General features: G+C 37.6%; 1 protein-coding gene across 2 annotated transcripts in view; it reads right to left on the bottom strand.

Moving 5' to 3' along the window:
* RFC1 (replication factor C subunit 1) overlaps positions 1 to 19,382 on the bottom strand; it is a 42,246-nt gene extending 22,864 nt beyond the window's left edge. Inside the window, exons 1-4 of one of the 2 annotated variants that reach the window (XM_014957801.1) lie at positions 19,310 to 19,382; positions 13,538 to 13,666; positions 11,789 to 11,864; positions 9,446 to 9,565 (exon numbers count right to left, since the gene is read on the bottom strand). In XM_014957801.1, the coding sequence (XP_014813287.1) occupies positions 9,446 to 9,565; positions 11,789 to 11,864; positions 13,538 to 13,666; positions 19,310 to 19,312 (328 nt within the window). In that variant the 5' untranslated portion in view covers positions 19,313 to 19,382. The remainder of the gene's footprint in view (positions 1 to 9,445; positions 9,566 to 11,788; positions 11,865 to 13,537; positions 13,667 to 19,309) is intronic. The other variant, XM_014957802.1, reaches the window with a different exon arrangement.

Genomic DNA, 19,382 nt, shown 5'->3' with positions numbered 1-19,382 from the left:
GGGGGGGGGGGGGGGGAGAGGAAGGGAAAAATTCAGGATTTTAACTTATAAAAGTTGTAGAATAATTGCATTCTTATAGCAATTGCTAGGTGAACAGTTGAGATAACTTTTCATGGGGGCACAGACTTCACGAACCATAAAACAGGAACCAATTAGTTGTGACAGAGAAAGCCAATCACGTGATTAATGGAACAGACAGGCATGATAACCAGGAGATTGCTTTTAATTATTTTGGATGCAAACATCACACACGAAGCAGGGACCTATTATGCCAGGCAGTGTACAAGGCCAAACTTCCCTAGCAACAAACAACAACTGTCAAATCCTACAGGCTTTAAGAACTATTTGATGACATTAAAGCACATCTGGCTTTCATTTTATATACTGTTCTAGCAGTAGCACAATTAGGTTAATAAAAATAAAACGCCTGCAGCCCACCTGTAACTGTTTGTCCTTCCTCTGCCTCTCACCCTTTCTCAATAGGCTCAATTACTGAGCAACATCTGTGGTTGTTCCCTAACCAAGCTCTACCAAAATCATCTAAGCTGTTCTAAACATTTGTTTAAATTCAGGTAATTTTAAAAGGTTCAGGTCCAGCCAACCCAAAAAGGGAGCAGTCTATTGCAGAAAGGGACAACGGCAACAAGCAGCATGGGACAGATCCTCAGATAGCCTTCAGAACAACGTATTTTATTCATCTTCATTTATTATTTCTGAACTGTTGAGTTCCTCAACAGCATAGAGCATAACTCCCTGGTTCCTATCCAATTTAGAATGCAAAATATTTAAGGCAGAGACAACCTCTTACTATGATGTTATAAAACTAACTCCAAATATAGGCAGGGCACCTACAGGTTACAAGTAACTCATATTTATTATGATGAGCGTATGTTAAATTGATGTTTATACATCAATTACTAGTACATAAGGATTCCTACGTGGAGCTACAGGATTATATCCTGCCCAAAAGTCATTAAATCTACATTACTTGTATAAAATGACAATATTCTGCATATTCTTCAGTTTCAATGGTACCACATCTGTACAAGTACTTAAAACAGCTCCTGTCCTAATGAACTCACAGTCTAGAGCAGTAAGTATTGCTGTCCAAGCCAAAGTTGAGGGTGGAGAAAATAACGTATGAAAAGAAGTCATTGTATTGGGCTTTGATTATTTTAAATATGCATTGGTCAATACTCAACAGCCTCAACACTTGGTAGGACTGAGTTTTGTATTCACCTTTTGCTTAAAGTAAATCTTTAAGAAGACTATCTTTAAGATAACAACCACGTCTCAAAAACACCAGCAAGTCTATTCAAATTCAAGCCCTGTAACTCTCCAAAAAGAACAGCTGCTGTGTGACTAGCAAAGTGCATTTTTTTCCCTATCTTCCTCCACATTTAAAAACACAGTAGTTGCCACCCACATTCCAAAAACTGGTCTGTACAGTCGTTTAAGATTTTTTAAGTCATTTCTCAGCAAGATAATTGATTTTAGACGTACTACAACCATGCACTTTAAACCACAATTGTTAGCACTTTGCATACATTGACATGTCAAGGTTCCATGCCGTTATAAAAATATAAAGCTTATCAGAACCATTCCAGCTTTACTCCCCTGAAATCAAATTTACATTTGGATTCCCCAAATGTAAATTTGGAAAAAATTTGCTATCGAAGATAATTTCAAGAAGTTGCCTCAGTCATATTTTCCCACTTTGAGGAAAAAAGATTCTGGGATCCAAGATGGCAATGCAATGACTCCCATGTCTAATTGTAATTACATATTTCAGTGCCAAACTATGTACCTTTTGATACCCTTTTGTCCAGTACATACCAAATAAAATTCTTAGTCAAACATGTATATTTATCTTTTAAAAATACCTTTAGAAAAAAGCTTTGGGAGCATTAAGATATACAAGAATGCTGAATATATTTAAACTGAAGTAAACAATCTTCATTTGCAAAAGCATCAGTTACAGCAACTCCTTCCAAATAAAATGCTCACGCTTGCCATAGGAACTGCTGTGTGTATTATCTTGGCATGAAATTTGAAGTCATCAGTCCATTAACTCTTTCCAGTTTATGCTACAGAGGTTTATTCACTCAAGCTGGTTACTTTTACCATCATAGCAGCTTTGCCATTTCACAAAAGCAGATTTGAATCCTCACCATGCAATGAAACTACATGGCCTGGTTTAGTTGCCTAAAGTTTACTGCATGAGAGGAATATTCAGTAATGCCAAAGAAATAATTAGGAAACAGGAAAAAAATCCAAGCAAGTATAAACAAGTTCATTTTTTCCAGCTGCATCTCAAGTTACTGAGCCACTTAGGATACAGTGTTCTGCTTCAGACAAAATGAACTAGTCTAACAAAAACCCAAAGTTTTAAAAAAGTCCTCTTTCACATTTTAAACTAATTCAGAAGATTACCTGAGCTCTTTATAAATAAATAAATAAAAATTAAGTATTACAGTCACAGAAAATTCATACGGCTAAGTGGGAACTAGGGAACTTCACCTGCCCAATTTTATTATTCAAATTCAATATAATGAATGATGAAAAAAACTTTATGGTATTTCTAAGCAAAGGTCCCCTGTGAGAGCATTGAAAAAAAAAATTAAATGGAGAAGCTCTACAGCAAACAACGTGAAGGCAAGAACTTTTGAAATTCTACTTTTTATCTTCTGAAAAGACTGTATATACTTAAGTGCAAAAACTTGCCATCCATTTTCACATGCCTTGTGAAAAATAAAAACTTGCAAGAAACTTGTAAAAAAAAATAAAATATCTCCTATATCTTACATTCTCAACTACTGAAAAATTACAAAGCAAGTTATAACATTATAGGTGCACCAACTAACACCTATACCATTAAAAAAACCCCAATAAGTTAATGTGAACTCTCAACCATAACTGGCATAAGAAAAAAAAAAAAAAAAAAAAAAAAAAAAAATCATCTATCTGCAAATAAATTACTTGCATCCATACCACTTAAATGCCTACAATAACAGTACATGAATTACTGATGCAGTAAAGAGTATGTTGGGTTTTTTTAATGGCATAGCAATTTTGTAGACAGAAATAATCTGCATGAGTCAGTAGTTTTATAAAGTTTTACTCCAAACATTATAAGTACTATTCTGTGTTATATAATCTTAGGTCCTACCTTAAAAATATACTGCCTTATGTAGCACACAAAGCACAGAAGAAATAATACTCATTTGCACTTCCAGGACTAAAAAAGTTAAAATCTGGCTAAGTATTAAAAAATTAATCTATCTTATCTTCAGCTGGGTTCACAAATCATGCTGGAGATGGAAAGGAAAACAGAGATTGATTGAAAAGAAAAAGGCTGTTCCCCACACTACGATTTCCGTGGTACTTTTCAAAATGCTTTCCTTTTATGATCTCAGTTTCTACTTCCCTGGACTACCTACAGCATCGGGCCCATTAATGTCACCTTGCTGTGATGCACACATAAACACCCAGCAAAACACACCGTGTGTTTCAGCACATCGATGGCACAAGGAGCCAAAGTACCAGTGTGAGAAAAATCCCCAGGGCTTAGTTGGAAAATAACAAAGATGAACAACATCAAAGATTGGGCACACAACACTGAAGACACACAATTAAGTTCCAAGAACTGCAAAATGTAAAAACTTAAGGTACTGCATATATTTACAACGTGTGTATATTTCTCTGTATTTCTGTAATAAAAGAAAACCAAGCCCGCACTGCTACTACACAGCAAGAACATTGAATTTTTTCATTGTACTCTTAGAAGTATGCAAAAATTCAACAGGAATATTAAAGGGAAAGAAACCCCAATAAAAATGCTTTTTGCAGTCATGGAAGAGCATAACGCTTACGAGAACAGGTATCTCCACAGAACTAAGGCAATCAGATAATGTCTGCATTCAGCTTCCAGAAAGGAAAAAATTCACTCTGTGCTGCTTTCCAGGGAAATAAAGGGATTTAAAAATGTCGACTGTGGCATCCAAATTAAACGGCAAAATTATTCATTTTGTCTTAAAATACAATGTAGAGTAACAGCACATGGAGCTGCCCATGCCCCTATTTAAGAGGCTCACGCATCCAGTCTGCTACACATCCAAAGCTGTTTTTTAATAGAAAGTGGTATTTTATGCCATTACATTTCCCATTAAAATCAATACACACTAACAACCCAAACACTGGCGGTTCTAATTAAAAAAAAAAAGCAACAACAAATACAAAAAACCCACAAAAACATTTCCACTTGAAGAGAAACGTTTCCTTATCTAAACAGATTAAAGAATAGTTTGTGTTTTAAAATATTGAAAACAGTCTACAGAATCAACAGCTTTCACACAGAAGCCATTTTTTAAATAAGGGACAAGCATGAAGCACATATGAAAGGCTATTTTTCTAGAAAGTTTCCTCAAAATAAATTGACAATTAGAACAATCATTTTGCAGTCCAAACATACCCAGTGAAGGGCACAGCACCACAGCCAGCCAGCAGCTGCACCAGGACATCCTTTAACACACCTCCGAAAGGAGTAAAAGATGACCATGGGCTTGTAAAAATAAGTGCAACAACATGTCTATTATTAAAACCTAACAGCAATTGCTATAGAGATTAAACTGTAACGAGTTTATTTCAAGTCCTGCCACGTTTGAAATACAGGCTAACAAAGTAAACCTGAGTAATCACGATGTCTTTTGATAAGTGAATCCTATTAATCTTTTTATTCAAAGGTACCACATTTATTTCTCAATGGTGCTGTTATCCCAGATTCCGCAGAGAGAAGCAAAAAGTTCACCTCTTTAAGAATAAAATTACATTTTACTTTATCCACGCCTCTGGTTTCTACTTATTCCCCTATTCAGGGAGGCAACTCCAGGTCAAAGCCAGCAGAAATGATCATACCTTTACCATGTTTATACAACACTCCTCTCACCACTTAAGTCTCAACTGACCTTTCATAAAACACTTTAGAGGAAAGCTGGTACATAGAGTGCTATTTATCACCGTCACACATTTTCACATAAGTATAGCAATTTCCCTAAGTACATACAATGCTAGTATGCCCAGGAAGTAACAGTGACAATTTTTTATTCCCCTATGAAATATTTCAGTGTAAGACTTGATTATTCACTAACAATCTGCTGCTCGTTCGAACCACTCTTTGGATGTAGGGATATTTTTTTGGCCACCAGTACTGGCATTTAAGTGATTTTTTTTTTCCTGTGGTTTTTTGTTTGTTTCCCCACACCCCCAATATTCTCTATATTAAAAGAGTCTATATTCAGCACACGCATTCACAGGCTATGCTTCTTGTCCTATCTTCTAAGCTCTCAAGGAACAGTTTTCCAGTAACCTACAAAGCTACTCAGCTTCTACCACTTTGTTTTTTCTAGCTTTATAAATAATTCAGCCTACCACTAGAACATGTGGTTGTTTTTTTTTTATTTTAAACTTACATTTTGCAACATTCAAGTGATGAAGGCGACTGCTGCATATGCATAATTTGATTATGTTCACATATATCATACAAGATGTATGCGTAGGATTAAGTATTCATGAAAAATAAAGTCACAATTCCTGGCAGATAAACTACCTGTGATGAAACCAGATGAGGTTCAACACATCATAATAACAGGTCATCTTCTACAAACAAAGCTCAAGGTTCCATACTGCATTCAGCAGTCAAACAAAGTGTTATTTTAACAAGTACAACAAACATTTGGATTTTTGCCCAATCCACTAAGGCTGTTCTATCACCAAAAAAAGGCTCTTTTTTCTGCTTGCTACTGGCTCTAATAATGTCACTTTACCTTTGGCCATCAGTATTTATTTAAATTAAATTTGATTCAATAATAGTAAAGTATTTCATATAGATTCACAATGAGTAACTATTCTTGCTTTACGTTTTTACCTTTTTGGAAAAAAAAAGGCAACTTCACAAGCTAATTAGAAACAATAGCAAAACAATAATCTCAACAATCCACTCTTATACAAACCAAAAAGTTAATTCCCCCAACATTTTTCAAGAAAGCTGTACGCCACATAGTTACATAGAAGAGCTGAAAAGAAATTCTGAAAACAGGAAGAAAGTTTCAAATGAAACTGAAAAATAGGTTGAGCCAATTTAGCTACCAAGCTTCTACTGACTACTTGATGCCAAGACCCTTTTCAAACATGTTGCCACAGACAGAGCCCTTGAGAATGAGATTCTGACTTTTGAACAAGTCAACAAACATCTTGATTTTTTCAGCTGCATAACACTAAAATCAAGAAAAGGACAAATGCCTACAAGTTTCATTAGGATGTCTTCTATCTACTATTTCTATACTCCTATTCTTGTAAAACATGTTTATCTCAAGCCAATAGCTGTATCAATACCATTAAAACACACTCAGCCTGACAGCTCCATTAAGCTGAAGAAACAATTTATACAGATTAAATATAAACAAAATTCAAGCACTAAGTCTCAAGGTTATAAAGGCATTGTTTTAGTCGTAGACTATTAAGTCAACCGTGTGCGTACTTAAGACTCTTTAGATAAGAGTAACCTTGAGCTGTGGTTTTCAGGGATTTCACCAATAACCTTGACCAGTGTTCCCATGGTATCCCTATGCCAAAAAACTTGATTACACCACCTTGAATTGCATAATGAACCTAAATATGTACTGTTTATTCCCTAGGAATCTGATCATTTATTTACTCTGGGATCAATGCTATTAAAGAGCATTTTTAATTAGTAAAGAGTTACTGGCAGAACTGTCAAAGGAAACAACGTTTTGAGTAAAAAGACAAACAAGATAAATAAATTGTTCAGGATACTTTGGAAAATTGAACTTATTCAAATAAGCAACAGAGTACAGCTAAACACCAGGTCAAATATCCAGGACAAGTAAAATAAGCTCAATCCATTTTTAAAAACTGTGACTCTTGAAAATAGCCCGAGGAGGAAGAAAGCATAGAAAAGCATAGAAAAAGCATAGAAAAAAGCCAGCTGAGCCACACTTCTAATTGGAGCAGCAAACAATCCATCTTTGTTTTAAAAACACGTGATTAATTATAGGGAGGCATTGTTTATGTTCAGTGATGACCTTACCAAAAAAATGCTATACTCAGGGACTCTGTCCACTCTTCCACATATGTATGCTAAAACTCAAAGAGGGATCACAGAAGAACTCCTGGAATTCTAACACTTAAAAAACACGTTTTATCAAAATAGATTTGGATTCAAGCCTGTAAATTTTATCACAGTTTCTAAGAATCCACACAAGGCAAGTCCTGTTGCTAGTGAGGAACTCTATTCCAGGAGCTGAGCTGATAGTTACAGCCTCAGCTGAACTTGGACCAGATGTTGTGAGTACATCTAACCACAGCACAACTGACAAAAAGACTAAACCTTTCTCACTTTAAGTGATAGTACGTAGACAGAGCTGCATCACAAATTGTAAGAAACAGCTTTGTGACCGAGATCAGCTCTCAGGCAATTCTACAGCTTGTGTTGCACAGGTGATCAGAGCACAGTAACCTGTATCCAACATCAAAATACCTAAGTTTATCTGCATTAGAACAAATCAATTGAAATAGCAATAGGTCCAGTGCAGAAAGAGAGCCTGATGTTTGAAAAGCAAATCAGAAAAGAACAAACCCAACATGACAAGAGATTTAGGTTGGGAAGCTATCAGTTCTGAACAGCAGACCATTCAAAAAGCTTCGAATTTATCAAACAAAGTGAGTCAAATTTAAGATGCTTTTGATTTATGCCATTCAGTAAGTCAGGAATCAAATTTATCTTATCATCAGAATCCTAATAAGTGAATCCTTTCTGTCCACATATAGTCTTCATCTTTGCTGAAGTGCCAACAGATCTCTTAGTGTAGATGGAGTAAGAGAACAACCAGTACTAAAAGCAGCCCTGAAATTGCAAGCACTCCCATGTATTTCAAATCTATTTAAAAAAAACTACCTAACTCCATTTAAAAAGAAAAGCACATGCATACACATTCAGCCAACTGTTCTCAGATGCCAAGAAAAAATGTGTTAAAGTCCATCTTCAAGAAGTGCTGAAATATTAAGCTAAATACTAGAAGCTCTGTCAATTTTCTTCCACAGATACTCAGACTTTGTAAATTTTGTAAAAATGTATTTTCCTTTATGCTGGCAGCATACCTGTAAGGAGGCATGATTCTTAAATAAGACTGAGTCTACTTAAACTGGTGTTCACCTATCAAAAAATAGCGGCTAATACCACTGAAACTTTTCCATAACACCTCAAATTTAGTATAGGAGAATGCACAATATGAAGCAAGTAATTAGAAACAAAACTGCCTCATGACAGAATTCAGAACACGGAGGGAAGGGAGAGTGGGGGCGGCAGAAAAAAAATCACTGTAACATTTTTTGGTTTGGAGCTGGGAAGGAAGCATATTTAACGATAATTCTGCAGGATGAAACTTCCGTAACAGTAGTCAAACACCTCCTGCCAGTTTACAGTCAAATTCCTCTTGAGAGCACCAAGGTCAAGAATCACACAAAAAGCAACACTGAAAGCTGTACTAAGGAACAACAACCATGCAAACAGTGAAAATGAATTAACACATAAGACTCTTCAATTAAACTGACAGAATTTGCCCTTATCTGTTCAGCTGAATGGTACTTACAGCTTGCATTAAGATTGTCTTTTTAATTTAACTACATGATTTCTAAAGAAGAAACTAAATCTAACCAAAAACTCTGCTGAGAACTGAGCAGCTCATCACCATCACAGTTCTTTCAGAAGGCTAAAGGAGACCTAAAAATGATCAGGACCGGTTAATCACACTCACTCCTTTACCCAAGAGCAAATACAGCTCTAGAATTCTAAAATCCAAGACTGAGAAGTACAGTATAGCATGGTATATACAAAAAAACCCCAAACCAACGCTTGTGTTGATAAGGAAGTAAAACACAAAACCCAAGAACTTCTGCAGTCACCAACATGTTAGGCAGATATTAAAGACGTGGGAAGCCATGTATCAAGTAAAATGAAAATCCAGGTTTTCAAAGCTATTTATGGTAACCAGCAGCCACTTCACAAAGTGTGCTAGTACGCAGTTTAACTGTATTAAAAATACTTAGAATCACAGATTGTCTAGGTTGGAAGGGATGGAACACTCTTAAGCAGCAAAGTGTTAGCTTACGAAATTGTACGCCTATTTAAATCAAACTAAGCCACTACCCAACATCACCTCATTTTTACCCTGCTCCTAACCCAACAACACTTGAGGTTAAACTTTTGAAGTGCTTTTGGTCAGCTTGTTTAAGGAGAACATAACTTGTCTTCCTCAACATTAGGTTTTATGGTCATATTTAAGAGCGTATCAGTCAAACAATCCATCCCATTTGTAACATAATCCACCCCACTACAACTGAAAATATAATAATATATTTCTTCCATTACCTGTCTCTGAAATATAAACAACAGGATCCCGCTTTACAACTTTACCAAGTTTTGAAGCAGCTGCTTTGTTCTCAGATGGCTTCTTGGATTTTTTCACTGGCTGCACCTCCTCTTCTGAATCTGTATTTTGACCACAACATAAATGTAGAGTTCCTCCACATACACACAGGCTTTAAGTAATAGATCACGTAACATCAGTTAACGTGTTCACATATATTTGAGAAAAAGATATCACATGGAATGTCAGAGCACAGCTTCCTTTTTCTCCATCAGCTAACAGCCTAGCCATTGTTTATTCCAGCATATACATGACTAAATGAAAATTTGGTCAGAACTCAGTCTAGACAGTGGGTTTTGTTTATATAACAAACGAAATATTTTTTGTTACTTATTCCAAGAACTGCTAAGACTATATAGAAAAACCTTTCCAAAAAGGAATGCAACTGTCAGAGCACCATACAAGGTTACTAAAAAAAAAAAAAAAACCACACCACCACCAAAAAACCCCAAACCAAAAACCACCACAAGCTTTGAACATAAGATTCATTAGCCTAATCAAACTGATTTGTATGGCATTATATTATGTTATGCTGGTGTATTCCATGACATCTATTCCAAAAGCTAACAACAGGCTAAAATAGCTAACTGAGGTTGCTAAAAAAAAAAAAAAAAAAACACACCACCACCAAAAAACCCCAAACCAAAAACCACCACAAGCTTTGAACATAAGATTCATTAGCCTAATCAAACTGATTTGTATGGCATTATATTATGTTATGCTGGTGTATTCCATGACATCTATTCCAAAAGCTAACAACAGGCTAAAATAGCTAACTGAGGTTGCACTCTGATTTTTCAGGACACTGGTAGACTGCCACTCACCTCACCAACCAGTCTCCATATCCCAAAAGTTGTCAATATGACAAACTTACACCCCTGTGGATTATGTATCCCAACATCCAAATGAGCAAGCACGATAAACTGAAGAAGCAGAGACAACTAGCAAGGATAACAGAGGACTACCCTTCCGAGCCTCTTACCGTGATAAACACTAATATATATTGTAATTATTAAAAAAAATAAACAAAAAAGTGGCTGTGGTCAATTGACTTGAGCATCCATCTGCCCAAAAAAAAATAAAAAAAATAGAGCTCTATTTCTCTATTCCTGTCCTACTACTAATGGGCTAGGATTTGCAAAATCTCCAGACAGCATCAGCACTTTAGGAGTTGAATTATATATTACTTTGGTACTCTGCCTGTTAATGCAGAAATATTTCTGCTTCTGTTCCTCACTGCTAAGCAGGAACTGTTTATAGAACAGCTGAACTGAAGAACACATTTGTCTCTATGCAATAGCATTATTCTGACAGATGTCTGTGTGATCATTTTTCTCCTACAGTTCAGTCTTCTATTGTTAAGAAGACCACTCCTAAAAATTCAAGCTGAACTCTTCAGTAGGAGTCTACTGAAAAATTGTAGAAGCTCCTGAAACCTCTTCTACAGTTTCACAACAAATATTCAAGATTCAGAATCCAATCAGAGAAGGATTAAATGACGTAACAGCTCAGACAGATTAAACTAGAAATGTCAAGCTTTTAAGTTGAACTAATTTAACATAACAGGCAAGGGTTTAGGTTTTTCTAGTTGGGAGGATTGCTTTTTCTTGTTTGGTTTGGGGTTTTTTTTAAGATATAAGGGCTATAAGAGGGGCTTCCTGTATTCTAATATTCAAAAAAATATTTTTAGAATGTGATAGTAGTGATTTAAATCATATTCTGTGTTCCATACTGTAAATTTAAAATGGTGGGGTGAGCATTTACTGGATTTTTTTAGTACAGAAAGGCACATATGGAAACACAAGTTAGCCTTTTAAATCAATCTCCTATATTATGTTCATGCAATGTGCAGAAATGTGAAATTACACTATATGATCACCCTCCCGTACCCAGCGTAGGATGGTATTTATCCCTAACGGAACAGGAAACCTAGAACTCCCCACAACTTACATACATCTTCATAACAAGAAAAAAAAAAAGTTCTAGAGTTTTGATGGAATTTACTACCTGAACTTCTGTTTTGGGGGTAGGAGGAGTGTTTGCTGTTGGTTTGATTTTTTTTTTTTTTAAACAGAGGTTTTGTTACTTTGCACTGTGTATTACACACTGCACTCTTATTATTATATTTAGAAATCCAGCAATAATTACTGTGGAAAATGTTTTTAATTGCATTTACTAAAAAAAACAAAGCACAACTTTCTTTCGGATGCACCATTTACCTAATTGACCCTGAAGGCTGATGCAAAAGATACAAAGGAGTATTCAGAATCAACTGTGAACACTACCTGAATCGTAGATTATTCTTTTTTTCTTGTGAGTCCGCTTTTGTTTGGAATCATCTTCACTGGGTGAATTATTCACCTAAGAGTAACAGTCCATTAGTTCAACCAGTAAACAGGTCCTTCCAGCTTTTACTCAGTTACACATTCAAATTTACAAGTTTCCAACAAATTCTAACAAAAATTATTTATTTCCCAATACTACATTTATGAACAGTCTTGTGCTAACTCATGGGTGGGATGGGGAAAAGTGCAGGGCAGAGGAAATAATGAAGAAACTGCAACAGTAAAGCAAAACATGCTCCAAGCAAACCATAGATGATTACGTTGCAAATAAATATTCAAGTTTAATGCCAATTAAAGTAAATCAAACAGATTTTTGAGCACTTCCAACCTTTAATCCAAAAAAGAAATTGCATGGTCCCACCATAAACAGAGGTCACACAAGCCAATAAATTACTTGTACAGAATTCAGCTTTCACTTTTGGTTCTATTCTGGATACGGCTCTGCTGTAACCACCAGAATGAGACACAACTTCAGAGTAAAATATTGCCAATTGAAAAAGGAAAAAAAGCATACACAACAGTTGAAGCCAGACTGATTTCCTGTTCAGCGTCCTGGCTGCTTGCAGCTTCTCCTCTCACTCGTTAAGCCGTGCAATTACCGTAACAGATTACACCAACAATCAGAGTCCACAAACATGTCCTATCTAGCAGCACCAAGTATTAAACTGTCTGAAGGAATTTTACTTTTTTAAAAACACTGCCAAGTTTTAGATATTTAGAAAAATCACAAGCTGCACAGCTAGCAAGTTTCCTGGGCCTACCCAACTACCAACTACACTTCTTTTGTAGTCATGCACAGCTGTAAATGCTTCAAAAAAAAAAAAATTCTAGATAAACATAACTGTACGTGCTTTATAATCCACATTCAATTCTAATCTGAAACTTGCTAAATTATCTACATAATTGGAGAATTGAAAAGTAAAAATGTAAGACAATTGCTGTGTCTTTTAGTTCTACAGAACAGTTCCTTACTTTCACATTGAGATAATGAAATCATACAGCCAAAATATTTTTTTAAATAACATATTACTTATTCATTGTGATGCTTCACATTAAACACTCCATCCTGTTAGAAATTTTTCCATCCTCTAAGTGATTTTGAAGTCCGTTTTAGCCACTCCTTTCTTTTTTTTATACCAGTTCAGATGATTAACATAAAAAGTCCTCTAAGATCAAAGCCCAATCTAATTTTAATCCATCATTTTACAGAATTTGGCCTTTGCAGCAGATTTACGCAAGTCATCACATCCAAGAAAGGCAATGTTAATGTTTCCCCCACAGGTGGTTAAAAATCACTGGGTTAAAAAACCTCATCAGAGAGCACCTACATCACAGACTTTTGCCTTACTTGAAAGCATGACAACTTTATGATTTGTCTATGAGACTAAAAATTAAATAAGCGGAACTACTTAAAAGAAATGTGGGCCATAGCTAAAATAACTTCAAATAGATTGCTAATTTTCAAAATATTTGGGTTGTAGGGCAGGGAGCATAGGTAGAAGTTACAGTGGTTAGGTGCCACTGTAGGCACAATATTGCTGCTAGAAGTTGCTATTAAGTGGTAGTTTCCTCCCATGCCTATAAAAACAACTGACATATAGCCTGGTTTTTGAGTATACAAGAAGGACTATGATTTTAAAAAAAACGCCAGAGATACAAGCAATCCTACATCAAATAAGAAAAGCAAACCTTTGCCTCCTTTCCCTTTTTCTTCCCACTTGAGGGTCCTTCACCATTTTTAATTTTTTCACTCTTTTTCACAGTCTCACATTCTTGTCGCTTCCCAGGAGGTACAACGCCAAAGAATTTCCGGATATCCTAGTAGAAGGGAAAACAGATGTATAAATTTTTAAACACAGATAGCTCTTAGAAGTTTCACACCACAAAACAGCAATACACTTAAATTACTTTCTCAGGACCTCCTCTGTTACAGTATTCGTTGCTCTACAAATTTTGTTTACAACTGAGAAAACAAAGCCCAGTTAGATAAACATAGCTGCTCAGACACTGCACCGGCTTTCTCTTGTCTTTGAATCATGAAAAAAAAGTTTATTTCTCCCTTAGTTGGACACCTTCAGCAATGCACACTTCAGAACAAACTTCCACTAGCAATAAAACACAGCGACTTAAGACAAATGTCTAATTAGAATTCTTTTTTACCCAATTAATCATCACAAACCTAGCCCAGAGTATTTCTGTAGTTAAAGTGATTAACTCAGCTATGAAGTAGTGTCCAATGTAGACAAACAGAAAAGCACCAAGAGCTAGAAAGCAGTCAAGTACTGGGACAGGCTGCACTCTCCACCTTCTCATAAATTTAGGAAAATAACTCTTATCTCACTAATAAAAAGTCAGCCAGAGACAGATTAAGATTGAAACAAAGAGAAAAAGCTTAATACAAAGAGCTCCAAAATGTCTATTCTGTAACCGTATTATCTGACCGCACTAGAACCATAAAAAGCTCTCTAAATACATAAAATCATCAGCTGAAGCTTCAGTTTTAAAAAAGCACTATTGTACCAACAAATCCAAATCTAACTTACGTTGGAAAAAACTAGCATTTCAGTTTTATTAAAAAGACATCGAAAAAACGTGTACCTTTTTGGTGTGACTACCTCCAGGGGCAGCTGCCATTTTAGAGAAAGAAAATGCCTCATATGGCCCAAATATATAGCAGGTCACGGGTGTGGCTCCTACCCAGCTGATAGTTATTCCCCATCATGGACCTCGTCAGGGTTCTTTCTGATTGTTATAGGGGACTACAAGTAAAAGTAGTAAATTCTTAAGAAATCTCCCTAAAAGTCTGATGGAAAGAAAGGGTATTCAGGCTCCTTTTCTTCTACCGCTCAGTTCCCTGGCAGTTTGGATATGGATTATCAGAGCCTATAGGGCTTAAAATCAATGGAATATGTAATTTGAAAGCACACACAAAACATGGGACACATATAGACTTATTTAGTATATTTAGCTTAAAACAATTTTCTAGAATCGGACGTGTTGATGCCTGTAAAAATTCAGACTCTTTATGTGTTACCTGCAGATAATAACATGGATTCAGCAAACAGCCAATGGCAGACTGGGAAGCATTCTTCCCCAGTGAGACTTCACAAATTTCCTTCTATGGAATTCATGCCTCAAGGCATCAATTCTCAACACTGCTATTTTACATCTACTCCTACAATACAAATGCAGTACTATATAAGCTCTGAAATATTGCCTGCCAAAACCTATAGCTAACAGGTTTGAAGACAGTGTCTATTTAAAAAGTCTTGAAGTAGATCTGGGGACTCAATCAATCACTCAATCATTATTACTGACTTTTTTTTAGGCTTAAGGTAACATAGGCAACAGAAAAATTGATTTCAAGTCTCAATAGATCTTTTATGTAATAAAATAATTTACATGCTTAGTACAACACTGCAAAATAAAGTGACATTAAAGTTTTGTTTTCATTTTTCATAGTTGTTACTTTTAGACTTAAAATATTTGGAGAATAATTAATTTTAGATCAATAATAACACTTCATTCTAGTATTTAAGCCAGAAACTGTTAACTAGTAAATGAGCTGCTTCTGTAAACACCACATGCAATAATATTAGATTATGTTTTTAAGGGACATATAAAAGGAAGTGCCATCATCTCTTGCTTTATGAAATACAAACTTAATAACGAAAATATATGAAATTAACCTGTCTGCCCCAGCTTCTTCCACTATTTTAATATCACAGTTCCTGAACTGCTAAGGCCCAAATTATAACATGTAAATTATTATTTTCTGCCTCATCAATTCTCATGATCAAGTTAACTCTTCATAAACACTTTTAATTCACAAAAGGAATGCCACAGCTATAAGCCCTGCTACGTTTAACGTGTTATGAAGAAGACCTAAACTGCCACTTCAAACTTTTAAAAAAATAGTATCTACTCAGGGTCAGATTAACAAGCTATTTTCCCCTAAATCACTTCATAAACAACTAAAATAAATGCCTGACAGTCAACTGCTACTATCTTTTATAATGCAGGTAGCATTTCATCAGATTAACAGGTCAAATGAGAATAAATAATTTTATTTTTTTTTTATTCAAAGCAGCATCTTCTATCTGTTTATTACGAAAGCACTATCCATACAAATACTATTTTTACTTCGAGAGTACTGTGATGATACAGCAGCTACATATTCCAAAACTGCCTCCCTACACAACACATTCTATTTCCTTGACAAACTGCGCTTCAGTCCTCAAGGCAGCTTTTTCCTTTTATTTTATTGTTACATGCCTGCATTGACTTCTTCAGAAAATACTGTGTATGCCAAAGCACACAAGCCACCTAGAGGTTTCTGAATAAAAGTTTGTATTTGGGCAGTAAATTTTAATTTCCCATAGTGACCACATACTTCTGAGTGACTAAATAACACAGCCCTAAGTGACAAAGGAAAACAGACATGTATGTACAACCTTCTTCAGAGTTATAAATCCTCCTTCAGCTATCCTGCTCTTTGGAAGATCCTATCCCAGACGGTATCGCTTGCCTCCATTCTGGGCTTATCTATTTAACATACTCTAACTGACCACCTTATCGGAATATCATGCCATGTGTATATATGAGTTGACCAGGTGGCAAAACTCTGCACGTTCAGCTTTTCTCTGAGCTCATTCAAATGAGGAAGGGCATGTACCAACGTAACTGGCAACTTTCCTTCCAGGACGTTCCCCAAAATACCACAGGAGTCCTCAGCCTTGGGTTATCCTAGAGATGGCTATCCCTTGCCCAGAAGACTAAAATTGAAGAGGCGAGGCTGTACTAGTGTAGCTCCCCAGGGTGATGTGTAACTTCGAGCAGTTCCACAATAGGTGGAACTATGTAAGAATTTCTCATCGCTCTCACTAAATTAGGGGAGTAATTGATGCATAGCATCCAAACAGCCCAAAAAGCTGTGTTTGGGTGCACTGCTTCCTGCTCAGCTGTCTTAGCAACCGTACAATCTCAGTAACGGCTGCGCTGTCTAGCTCTTGCCAGCTTTGACTACTGCTGCAATTCCTCCATCTTATGCAGTAATAGTAGACCATAACAATTAATCGTGTCAGGTTGCAAGTTTTCTTTTGAGAGATTTGTACCTGTCTGTTTTACTGAGGAGAAAGAACAGGAATAGAAAATGAAACTGATTTGTTAGGTAGGACAAAGACTGGTGACTCGAAAAGTTTGTCAAGACCTTAGTAAAAACCCAGATCAAAAAAGTCAGTTATAAAATTCATAAATACTCCATGCTGGTTTTTTCCTGTGTTTCAAAAGCATCCTAAACCAAAGATCAACTACTCCAGCACTTTGATGAAAGAACCATCCCAACCAAACCATAATAGGCCCAGTGTTTTTAGAAGACTAGAGTTGAGTAAGGCAAAATATTTTCCAAAATAACATTATATAATTCAGTTTGCACCTCAAATTACAATACAAGATAGAAAACTGAATTCCACCAACCTAGCTCAATGACTGCAATACAAAGTAATGCACCTTATTTCAGGTATTCTGAAATGTTGGGCCCTGCATCAAAAGATTCCTATTTACAGTCTGCCTATTTCAGTGCAACCTTTGTGCAAACATCAGCTCTGACATCCAGAAAAATTGCACTAACTAAAATCAAATTTATAGCATCACTTCAGTGAAACCAGTCACACCTGCCTGGATAACTGTATTTAATGTTTACTAATAGTGGCAACCGGAGCACAGGTAATATACAGTATTTTTTAAGCAGGATCCCAGTTCTAAGTCCACACCAGCTGATGCTACAGCTCTGCCTGTGTGAGTGACTCTCTCAGCTAGAGGCAGCTCAAATAGCCCCTCCTCCCAGTCATTTATTCCCTCAGTTGAACCGGATAGCTCTCTCTGCTTGGGAACTGGGTCAGGCCACTAACCTGGGTAAAAAAATACATCTCTTCTAAGACAAATCAGTTAATTGTGTAACTCTACACACACCAGTTCAGTACAACTGAGAAGATGCTGCAGAACCAACCCAAGGGGGGCTACGTGACAAACAAGTCTGTTTGTAAGGTTATGGCACTGAATTCCAACATGCTTGTGCTGTCACTGCACACACAAATCAGGCTACAGGGTTACTAATATGACTGTATTTTCACCTCTGTCTCTGCAGCTGCAGCTGTGATGGCTGTTCAGCCTCTTCAGCACTGAAAAGGGAATGGGCTGAGGTAACTCATCCCTCTCCCCAATGCGATGGTTGTCTCCCTTCCTTCTACCACACTGCCAGATGTTGTGAGACGTGTGACATTCAGTAGGATGCTACATAGGGGGAGAAAGCCTTTGTCCCAGGAAGGTGGGGAAAGGAGGAAGCAAGTCTTCCAGTAAGGCCAGTTTTCTGAGGAGGTGGTGGCAGGGAACAGGAGAGGCAGACTTGTCCAGAAAGCCTTTGTCCCAGGAAGGTGGGGAAAGGAGGAAGCAAGTCTTCCAGTAAGGCCAGTTTTCTGAGGAGGTGGTGGCAGGGAACAGGAGAGGCAGACATCAATTTAACATCATACATCAATTTAAAGCCATCAGCCACCCCCAACATAATATGAAAATATCACAGTTTAAGAGTTTCAGGTTTGTTAGTGCTGGCAGACCTCTGTCAGTGCTGTGAAAAGACTCAGACTGTATTGACCATCATCACTGAGCATCAGGTGTAAGATACAAACCAGGCTGGAGAGTCCAAAACCAAAGCTGAACCTAACTGGCTTTGAATGTGGTTTGTAATTAAGCCAGTGAAACACCTGCACAGAGACTCCACCTGAGCATAAGCAGCTTCACCTGTGCAGAGGTGAAGAGGGGACACCACCTTATCATGGCTGCAGCAGTGAGCACCACCCATACACACGAACATGTATGGATACACATTTACAAACTCTTTACACCCTGTTTAGGATTGTTTCCTTCCTTATTTACAATCAAGGGCCTACTTCCAAACTTTTTTAAGTTGGAGGGGTTTTCTTCCCCATTTAAAACTGGTTTTCTGCAAATATAGCACAGCGGCCAATTCGGCAGCAGAAACACCCTCGCCGTGTGTTCTTACTGAAATCAAAGGCCGAGTTAAAACTTCGGCAGGCTGCCTTCAGAGAGAGAGGCCGGCCCGACCGCCTCCCCCCTCCCCCAGCCCGGACAAGCCCCCGGTCAGCCCCTGATCCACCGCCCGTTCTCGGGAGGGCGGCCGGAGCGGCCTCAGACCCTTCCCCCTCGGGGCAAGGCCACAACCGTGGGCGCCTTCCTCGGCCGGGGGTTTATTTCCCTGGCACCCCGGGGGAGCCGGGCCTCGGCGGCCCCTCAGAGCGGCGGGAAGCGCGTGAGGAACGCCTCTCCCCCGCCGCCTCACGCCGCTCCCGCCACGGCCCCCCTCAGGGCCCGGGCCCAACGGCCGTGGGGCTGCGGGACGCTTCCCTCCCCCCGGGGAAGAACCGCGTTGCGTTGCGGGGCACTCACCATGGCGGAGGTTTATCTGGCCTAGCGGGACGCCTCCATGCCACCCGCCCCCCCGCCTTCGCGCCAACTCCGG

This window comes from Calidris pugnax, unplaced genomic scaffold (assembly GCF_001431845.1).
Source record: "Calidris pugnax isolate Ruff unplaced genomic scaffold, ASM143184v1 scaffold349, whole genome shotgun sequence".
NCBI classification, from domain to species: Eukaryota; Metazoa; Chordata; class Aves; order Charadriiformes; family Scolopacidae; genus Calidris; species Calidris pugnax.
The sequence above is the reverse complement of the archived record's forward strand: the minus strand, read 5'-3'. Positions and strand labels throughout refer to the sequence as shown.